General features: G+C 47.2%; 1 protein-coding gene across 1 annotated transcript; it reads right to left on the reverse strand.

Moving 5' to 3' along the window:
- Positions 1-1,929: 1,929 nt before the first annotated feature.
- On the reverse strand, positions 1,930-9,890 carry LAX1 (lymphocyte transmembrane adaptor 1). The gene is made up of 5 exons (XM_080824208.1): positions 9,781-9,890; positions 6,892-7,004; positions 6,366-6,476; positions 5,708-5,793; positions 1,930-3,964 (listed from the first exon to the last, which is right to left on the reverse strand). Exons 1-5 carry the CDS (start codon positions 9,861-9,863, stop codon positions 3,161-3,163), a joined length of 1,197 nt encoding a protein of 398 aa, XP_080680334.1. The 5' UTR covers positions 9,864-9,890; the 3' UTR covers positions 1,930-3,160.
- Between the last annotated feature and the right edge of the window lie 362 nt (positions 9,891-10,252).

Consider the following 10,252-nt stretch of genomic DNA (forward strand, 5'->3'; position numbering starts at 1 on the left):
CTTTATCCCACTGTTTGAGTCTGTTCAGGCTGCTCTAACAAAAACCATAGACTGCGTGGCGTAAACAACACTTATTTCTCACCATTCTGGAGGCTGGGAAGTCCGAGATCAAGATGCCAGCGGATGTGGTATCTGGTGAGGCCTGCTTCCCAGTTCACAGATGGCTGTCTTCTCCACGTGTCCTCACGTGGCAGAAGGGACGGACAGGGTATCTTTCTGGGGTCTTATAAAAGCACTAATTCCTTGGGGCACCTGGGTGGCTCAGTGGGTTAAAGCCTCTGCCTTCGGCTCAGGTCATGATCCCAGGGTCCTGAGATCAAGCCCCGCATCGGGCTCTCTGCTCAGCAGGGAGCCTGCTTCCTCCTCTCTCTCTGCCTGCCTCTCTGTCTACTTGTGATCTCTGTCCGTCAAACAAATAAATAAAATCTTAAAAAAAAAAAAAAAAGAATGGGGTTTTGTGCATTTGGGGGAAGAATACTACAGAAGTGAAGTACCCTTCTCCTTGATCATAAAACAACCTGACTTATTACCGGCGAGTTAACCTTGATCACATGGTTAATGTGGTGTTTGCACATTTGCACAAGTTTTTCTGGTCTAAATTTGCCCCCACCCCCACCCCCACTGGCCTTTCCATAGTCTATTTGTTAGAAAAGAGTCACTAAATCCAGCCCACACTCCACACCAAAGGGAAGGGGAATTAACTTCCAGGGGAAGTATTGACTAATTTGTGGACAGACGTGTTAGAGTCATCATAGTAATGTATAAATATTTGGGGGGAGATCTTTGAAGCTATGCAACTATCTTATTTCTCTTTAAAGGGTCATCCACTGATTTTAGCATTCATGAGCATTCAGAAATTATTCTGTGGGGTCTTCTTTTTATTATTAAGTTTTTATTTTAATTCCAGTATAGTTAACATACAGTTCTGTGGTGTCTTAGTAGTGATTTTCTTCTTTCTTCTATATTTATTATTCAGAATTCATCAGGAAGAAAGAGTTCTCCCTTTCCTCCATTTTATTCACTTGTTGGTATGGACTCAAGAATATTTATTTTGTTCTTTGACATACAAATTTATATCATAATTATTTATTTTTATGCTGAAATTGTTCTAGATTTGCCCCTGGGAACTCTTTTAGATGGCTCCTTTCGACGTACCTTCATATTATCTTGTGTTTTCTTCCCCTGACACCCTTCTCTCTTTTTCTTTCTTTCTTTCTTTCTTTTTTTTTTTTTAAAGACCATCTATAAGATGGTCAAGCTCCCTGTCCCTATGTTTTCCCTACCCCATCCCTATAACTGGCCATTTCTCCAAGGAGCTCTGGTTCCTTCTACTGACAATGAGATTTAGAAACCAAGACCTGGGTGCTGAGTGAGTTCATTGCTTCTAGGGTGTCAATTCTTCTAGACCTTCTAGTAGACAGAGCTAAGAAATATATGTCTGCAAGCCTACGTATACACATATCTATATTTCTGTATCTATTCATATATATATTAAAATAAACAAGAGTTCAAACTATAGTTCCAACTCTAATTCAGTACCACAGAATTCATTGTAGCCTTTTTTTTTTTAATGTTTTATTTATTTATTTATTTATTTATTTGACAGACAGAGATCACAAGTAGGCGGAGAGGCAGGCAGAGAGAGAGGAGGAAACAGGCTCCCTGCTGAGCAGAGAGCCCAATGCGGAGCTCAATCCCAGGACCCCGGGATTATGACCTGAGGCGAAGGCAGAGGCTTGACCCACTGAGCCACCCAGGCGCCCCCATTGTAGCCTTTCTAATAGTGAGAAACCTGCCCCTCCTTCCTATATTTACTTATTTGTTCAATCTTAGTATACATTTAAAGTAGTTTCAAGATTCCTAACCTATATATCTCTGAGATATGAATTTACCAACTAGAGTACAGTGTTTGGGTAGTTTTTTGTGTGTCTCTATCTTACAGTTTCAAGTGAAAACATGATTTCCCAAAGTTAATTAGACCAGCTCCTTTTCCCTCCCACCCCATTCATCTGTAATATAGTTAGCTTTATTTGTCTTAATCTGCATTCCATCATGGCTTCCCCTGACAGCGTGGTTAATTAAAATAATTTACATACAGTAAAAGCCACTCGTGGTGCTATATAGTTTGTGTTTTGACAAATGCACCGAGTCCTGTATCCATCACCACAATACAATACGGAAGAACCCCACCAACCTAAAAATTCCTCTGGAGTGAACTTCCCTTTCCCTAAACCTGGCAACCACTGATCTGTTTTCCATCCCTATAGTTTTGCCTTTTCCAGAATGTCATAGGAGTGGAATAGTACAATGTGTAGATTTTTAGGTCTAGCTTCTTTCACTTAGCAAAATGTATTTAAGATTTGTCCATGTTATTGCACAAACCAATAGTTCATTCTTTTTTCCTGCTGAGTATAGATAACTTTATTACATGGATATGCCACAGTTCATTTTTCGATTTACCTGTTGAAGGACATCTGGGTTATTTCTAGTTTTGGCAATTGTGAATAAAGCTGCTATAAATAGTCATATATGGGCTTCTGTATGAACACAAGTTTTCAGTTCTTTTGGGTAAACACCCAGGAGTGCAATGGGTTGGCTGTATAGTAATTGCAAGTTTAAAAGAAACTGCCAAACAGTTGCAATGAATGACCCTCTGGTGTCCACATCTTCTCTAGCATTTTGTTGTCCACACTCTTTTTCAATGGGAAACTGCCACCCCACCCCAACTCTGAATTCTTCCTTCTTTTTGGCCTCTGCCAGGATTACAGACTAATCTGTATTCTTGCTTTGTGTCCTGCTGGTATTTGCCAAGGTAACAATTTTGGACACCTCATGTTTCTACTGTGCATGAAAGTACTTTCATTTTTAATCTAGTAACCATCCTATAAGGTGGTTTCAGCAAACATTCTTAGGTTGGTATAAGAGTTACCAGCACCCTGCTTGAGAAGAATTCCTTTCTGGCTTTCTGAGATGTTGGCTTTTGTGAGTCCCTTAACTTCTGTGTATCTCAGCCTCTTTGTAGTCTACCTGAAAGAACCCTGAAATACAAGGATGGTCAGTGGTCTACACCAGCCCCTGTATTGGCTATGGATCCAGCAGGATAGACTACTCCACGGAACTCTTCAGCTGGGTGCCTGGGTCCTAAATCGTCAGGAAGGAGCTATGTGTGTGGCCTGTGCTTGGAGTCCCTGTCTCCTGACTTGGCAGGTAGCACATTCTCATAGTCGTTAGAAGTGTCATTTGACATTTCTTCTCCATGGTCTATCTGACTAGTCTCACTAGTCAGCGCAGATGGCTGACAGGTCACAGGTTCCCCTAGAGCCAGAACCCTCCCTGATTGCATGACAAATTGGATGTGGGTATCTGGACCCTCTGTCCTGCCTTCTATGTGGTCTGTGTTTGAGGGGATCACTTCTTCTTCCACCTGCTGCTGGTTTCCATTGGTAAGTGCCGATGGGACATTTTCATAATCTCTATAGCACTGGAAAGCCATCCGGGGCTGCTTCCCCAGGAGGGTCTCAAGATTCAACCCTGCCATGTTGACATAGTCATTCGAGGTCTCAGAAGAGCCTTCCTCATCATTGATTGGATCATCACTCTTGGATCTTGGAGACCAAAAACTGGCTTGGTCACTGCCATTCCCATAGCTCTTGTCTTTTTCCTCAATAAGCTCCAGCTCCAGCTCCTGGGCACTTGGGAGGGCGAAGAGGTTCTCAGGGGTGCTGTTGGTAGAAGCTAGAGCCTTAGCAATCTCCTCTGCTGTGGGGACATTGATGTAATCTCTTGAATCCTCTGAAGAAATGCTCCGGCAGTCTCTGGCTGTTCTGATATTGACATAGTTTGCCGAGGGAGTGAGGTTCCCACACGTCTGGAGCCATGTGGCATTGTCATAGATGCCCACTGCATAGCCATTGGCAGGAGCATGGTCTCCGTGCAGCCAGAGGCCACTGCCTGCTTGGGAGGGCTATAAGCAAGAAGAGAAAGCCAGTGACAGCACAGAAGCAGAAATACTGGCGAAGCCTTTCTCCTTCCCCACCCAGTACCGCTATCTGATAACTCCTTCACTCGGTTCTCCACCTTGGAGAAAATGTCTAAGTTGGGGGTCTGCAAATCCAAAGCCTTAGACCCTAGGCAGGTATGAACAAAGTGGGTGAAGCTTAAGGAAAGCAACAGTGTAAATGTGATCATAAATTCCTACTGGATTTTGGCCACGGTGTGGGTGTTCAACGGAGAGTCTCCAGGGGGGAATATTAGAAACTGGAGAGAACGGGCTGCCTCAGAGCCCATCTCAAGGCAGTACAGCCTAGTGTCCAAAGGTAGCAACTCAGCCTTAGACTCGGTGCGAATCCCACCTCACTACTCTGTGTGGGCAAGTTACATAATCTCTTCGTGCCTTTCTTCCCTAGCATATAAAATGGGGACAATCATAATACCGCCATAATATGGGTTTTGTGAGGCGTTAGTGTATGACTACACGTGAAGTGTATGGAAGGGTTCCCTGCCCATGGAAAACACTAACACTCTTGGCATTATTAGTAAAGGGGCAGCCGACATAGAGACTCAGCCCCTCACGGCCATTTAGGGACGCCGGTCTGCTGTTCCCAGAACTTCTGACTTACCAAGAAAAGCTGGACATCCAGACTTTAATGTGAAATCTTTTCAATTTTTAGATGTTGGCAACTGGCTCAAAGTATCATTCACACGCTACAGAGTCCAAGCCAGACGTGTTGTGGCCTTAAATGGGGTTGGGACTGAGCACCGGAACTCACTTTGGCAGTGGAATTTCCTCTTCCCTGCATGTTATCAACCAGGAGGACCCGCAACCCCAGGAAGTCTTGGAGATGGGAACAGAGCCCAAGCGTGGGACACATGGGGGCGGGACCGGGAGGTGGCCGCATGGTAACCGAACCCAGAGCTCTGGCTAATGAGAGGCTGGGGAGCATCGGGAGCAGCAGCCATGGTAAGACTGTGTTTTCTTGAAACGACCGCAAATCGAAGGGACCGATTCTTTGAGGAGCAAGTGAGAACTTATCTATGGGATGAGCCCCTGAGCTTCAAAGGCCTCCTTTTACTCTCTCTGGGGTCTCTGCTCCACAGTGTTACAGGACTCCTGCCTGGGGGCTGCCTCCAGATCATATGACACATATGGTCACGGTCATTCACTGTAGCACTCCCCTGGTAACCTCGGAAATCCCCCATTTGATCACTTTCTACACCAGCTACAGTCCTCAATGACTTACGAAGATACATGCCCTTGAGGAGAACTGAAACAATTTGCCCCAGACCCCAGGAGGAATTCCCCAAGGAGGGTTTTAAAGATGTTTTGAGCACAAGCTGCATTCTTGGAATATTTGTGTACCCTCCTGAGGTGATTACTTGGAAAGAGACAATCCTCTATTGGGATAAGCCGTTACCCGTCTTTCTTAGAAAAATCCACTTCTGTTCCGACATCACATCCTTGAATACATGTGCTCTGATGCCTTCCCCCAAATCCCAAACAATTGTTTCCACCTTTCTTAATTTTTCTCCCTGGGCTGTAGGGAGGTCCTGAGCTAGTCTTCCTAATATGTTAATAGGGTCCCAGGCACCTGCCAGGGGACATGCTCTTTGTCAGGAAAGGAGATCTGTGACCTGAACTCGTTTACCTCAGTTCTGTCAGAGATATGCCATTTCTCCCAAGGGGCTCGTCCCTTCACTTGACTCTTACCACAGGCTCAGAAGGAGGGCTTTCGGAATTTCTGGACAGAAGGCTCTCGGTACTAAAAATACGGTTACTTCTTGACTGACGTCTCCCTGAAAGAACAGAGAATGAGTCCTAAAGCTAGCAGGCCAGTCCCCGAATGCTTCAGCCTAAAAAGTCCCCGCAGAGAGGGTGAAGTGGGTTCTTGTGGTGTCTGGTATTTGGGGCTTGGTGTTCTGTGGCAAGAGGGTCAGAGCTGGGGGAATGATGTGCTCTGAGGCCTGGAACTGTCCTCGGTTTCTAGCAAGGACCAGAGGGCACTAACTAGCACAGTGGTTCGTGGCTCCTGGGGCAAACCTTCTCCACCTGTAATCCCAGAGGCCATGTTCTCCTTCTGTATGTCTCCCCAATCCCTAGACCCACCCATCTGTCTTTGGCCAACTTCATACCAAGATAAAAACAACCCCTGCCCTGATCCAGACGACCCCCTGCTCCCTTTTCAGAGCTCTCTAGCCCCCCAGTGGAGTTACATCCTGTTTCCAGTCTAGCTCATCCTCCTCCATGCTCCTTGAAGGGCAGAAAGGTTGAGTGTTTAAAGGAAGCTGCCTCTGGGTGGTGAGAGGTACATTCTGGGGGCAGAAGGTCGGTGACATCCGTGCTCCATAGATTAGAAAGAAAAACCTACCCAGCTCTTCTCGCCTCTGGGGTAAGGAGTCGTAAATATTTTTGGCTCCTTGTCTGGGTCGAGACAGAGACAGTAAGGGCATGACGGTAACTCGAAAGTAAGGAGCTTGTCCTGCAAGACAATGAGAGACCAGTGTTACAGAATGTGGGGGCCCCTGGGGATGAGATGGTCCCTGAAAATGTTCCCCACTCTCACTCTGTATCATAAAAAGTACATTTTCACACTTGCCCAAGTCGCTTTGAGCTAGAAGACTTGGTACACAGAAGCAGGAGGAAGAAATGAGGGAGTGTGGGGCATTGGGCATGAGCATCCCAGGGCAACAACTTTCAAAATGGAACTCCAGTCAGCACTGAGTCTTTTGGAGCCACAGCTTAGACCCTCAAGTGAGACAGTGACCAGTGTGTCAGAGAAGAATGGAGGATTTCCCAGTGCAAGAGCTTATCCTGGAATAATAAAAGGGGCTTTGAATGCCAGGCTGTGTGATTGATGCCTGTGTGTCTCAACCTGGGACAATCAAGGGACTCACGGTGCTTCTTCCATTTACTCCAGTTCCACAGGCTGTAGAAAATCACAGTGGTCAGGAGGATGGCAAGGAATCCTGCAAACCCAGAAAAGATGGCGCTGCTCTGGTCTTTCTCTCTGTGAGGAAAAATAAGTGCCATGTCTAGCTGTAGGAGGCTGAGGAGGTCAGAGAAGAGGCTTCCTGCAGGAACTAGAGCCCGAGGACTTGGAATGGGAGCCTGAGGTGGGTGGGCTGTGTGGCTGGAGAGAGGGTCTTCTATGTGGACGGAGGGAAACTGGACACAGGAGAAGGGCACTGTCCCTTTGGAATGCCTGCTGGGTGCCTCGGGTTTGTGTGTGTGTGAAACCCATTTGATCTTTACAACAGTCTCATCTCTCCTTGGGGCCAGAAACCTGAGATTCAAACTCAGCGAGGCAGAGTAATATATCAAAGATCACACGGTAGGGAGGAGCCGAGATGGAAAGTGAGTCTAGGTCTGTTGGGGCCCAAAGACCACGCTCCTTCTGCTGCATCCCCCTGTCCTCCAAAGTTACCAAATCAGGTGCATCCGCCCTTACTCGCCCTCATTCCCTCCTCCTGGGCGTCCTGTCTTGTGTGGAAGGAGGGGTTACCCGCCGTGCAGGGAGGGAGCTGCTCCGTGACAGAGTCTGCCTTGTGGGCATTTGTTCAACCTCCGTTTACCAACTTGTGGAGCTGGTAGCCAAGCAACACTTGCTGTTTTGTGGAACGTAACCAGTGCACATGCAGGGGTGAGTTCCTGCTGCTTGTGATTCCCTGACAGGGCTGGGGTTACTGCCTTGCTTTGCCTACTGTAACGAGAAGTCACCGGTGGGGGTGACAGCAGGAGTCTCTAGCAGACCTAAATATTAGAAACCAGATCAGCTACCAGGGAAGACTTTTGTGCTCTTGAGTCCTAGGCTTGTTTACCCAATTTATACCAGACCTTTCCTCTAGGCTGCCCAACGGACATCTCAAACCAGATACATCTGAAACAGAATGCCCGTTCTACTCCCAGAAGCCTGCTTCTCCTCTGGTGTCACCCATCAGCTAGCGGGTGGGTCAGAAACCTTGGAGCCATTCTTGACTACTCCTTTGCTTTCACATATCACTTCCAGTCAACGAGCAGATTCCATCTGCTCAACCCTGGGCGTCTTTCCCAAACCCAGTCACCTGTCGCCCCTCCACTGCCACAACCACTCCACCCCCCCAAGCCACTGTGTGCTCCTCACGGACCTTTGCAGTAACCTCCCTAATCGTTGTCTTGCTTTCACTCTTGACCCCAACATCCTATCTTTACACAGGAGCCGGTGTGATCCTCTTAACAGTAAGTCAGATCATGTCTCCTCTCTTCTTGTGACCCATGTGACTTTAACCGCACTTGGGATAACAGCCACAGTCCCTACCAGTGAGGACGTCACGGCGCCTGATGTTCTGGCCTCTGTCTACCTTCTTTTTCCTCTTTTTAAAAAAAAATATTTATTTAATTAATGTATTAGAGAAAAAGAGAGAGCGCGTGCGTGCGGGCGTGCATGGGGGAGGGGCAGAGGAAGAGAGTATCTCAAGCAGACCCCGGGTTGAGTGCAGAACCGAGGTGGGGTTCGATTCCACGACCCTGAGGTCATGACCTGAGCCCAAATCAAGAGCCAGATGCTTAACTGTCTGAGCTACCCAGACACCCCTATGCCTACCATCTGACCTCATTTCCTACCACTTCCCTTCTGACTGCAACAGCCAGGACTCCTAGACTAGTCCTTGTCCACGAACGGCACATTCCTGCCTCTGACCAGCAGCTCCCTCTCCCAGGTGTCTGCGTATGTAGCTCAGTCCCTCATTCCCCTTGGTCTCTTATGAAATGTCACCGGCTCAGACAAACCTATTACTCTCAGGCCCCTTAAGTCTGTTCTGTGTTTTCCTCATACACTTAAGACTGATGGACATTATATTATACATCTCTTTGTTTATCTGTTTATATCTGACTTTCCCATTTGACTGTCAGCTCCAGGAAGCCATGGACTTGTCAATCCTGTTGATCTGGTGCCTGGAACAGTGCCTGGCACTTAGCAAGGGCAGGATAGATAATCGTCGAATGAATGAGTGAATTAACAAACATGAATGAACACAGAAGTGGATATTTTGGGGGGGCTTCAGGGTTCGGACAGCTTTTGAATTCATTCCCCATCAGCGCTCCTGTCCACTGGCAGGGGACACATCTTTGTCATGGTAATTGCATTTATTTCCCTAAAGGACAGCGATTTTAAATTGCTGAGTTACCCTGTTATCACAGAGCTGAGATTCATAGCTGCAGCTGTTGCTGAAGCTCCAACTGCTGTTGGACTTTTTATTTTTGTTAGTATGATCCTGAAAGTTTGAGCAGTAAAATTTATAGCCACGATTAGTTCTGCGAGATTTTATATCCTAAAGATGTATCTTGATCACATCTATGATTACATTTCCCACTCACGGAAAGTTTTTAGAACCTCGAAACACATCTTTGAAAAAAACGGGCCTTTTGTTTCCCTCATGGTGGGACCTAGTTTCTTTTGGAGGTGGGGGAGAGTGGTTGTTGGGACCTGAGACAGGAAAAATCGAGGACAGCAATTGGGGCCTCTGCGAGGTGAGAAATCCAGCCAGGCCAGGCAACGAGGTCTTAGGAAATCCTGTGTTAACATGGCTTTCCCTTTCCCCCTGCGACTCCCATTTCTCTTTTAAACCTATTCCCTTCCTCCCAGCAGTCCTGAGCAAGCTTCTCTAAGCCTAGAGTTTGGTGGTCTCAGTGGACCTGAGTGTGGTTGTGAGGGCAAGGAGCACTGCTGGGGTAGGAGCCCCCAGGGTTGCCCAGGGCTGTCTGTCTAAATCAGGGGAAGGTGGAGCTCATCACTCCGAGTCACTTACCTGTCCAGGCTGCCCTCAGTCACCTGAAGAGTCCTGGCCTCCAAGGTCCTCCCTCCGATTTCAGAAAGAGTCGGGGTGATCATATCCGCTGTCACGGCAACCTCTCTGGCTTCAGCTTCTCCTCCTAAGCCTTTTCTTGATTGTCAACAGCTAACACATGTTGCCACTTCTCCTGGCTCTTCCTAAGTTGCCATCCCCCAGGAGAAAAGGCAAACATGGTTTTACATACCATCGTAAACACTTTTTTAAGTAGACAAGACTGATAGAAATCCTCCTCGTCTCCATGTTTTCCAATTTTTCTAGAACTTTCTTTCCTCCCCAAACTTGCATCTCCCTGGACTCTCCCCCTGAAATGTTAGGCTGCCTGGACCCCAAACACAAAAATGACGACAGGTTTGTTTCTACCTGGATGTGGCTACAGTGCCCACTGCGGGAGGTGAGCGCTCAGCCGGGTGCGGGGCTCCCCGAGCGA

The sequence above is a fragment of the Martes martes genome (assembly GCF_963455335.1).
Source record: "Martes martes genome assembly, chromosome: 15".
Lineage (NCBI taxonomy): Eukaryota > Metazoa > Chordata > Mammalia > Carnivora > Mustelidae > Martes > Martes martes.

Coding starts and splice junctions, on each gene's coding strand:
- LAX1 (XM_080824208.1), bottom strand. CDS start 9,863: ATGATCACCCCGACTCTTTCTGAAATCGGAGGGAGGACCTTGGAGGCC. Junction 6,477..6,891: donor GAGTAAATGGAAGAAGCACC/GTGAGTCCCTTG, acceptor ATTGTCTTGCAG/GACAAGCTCCTTACTTTCGA. Junction 3,965..5,707: donor GCCCTCCTTCTGAGCCTGTG/GTAAGAGTCAAG, acceptor TCTTGCTTATAG/CCCTCCCAAGCAGGCAGTGG.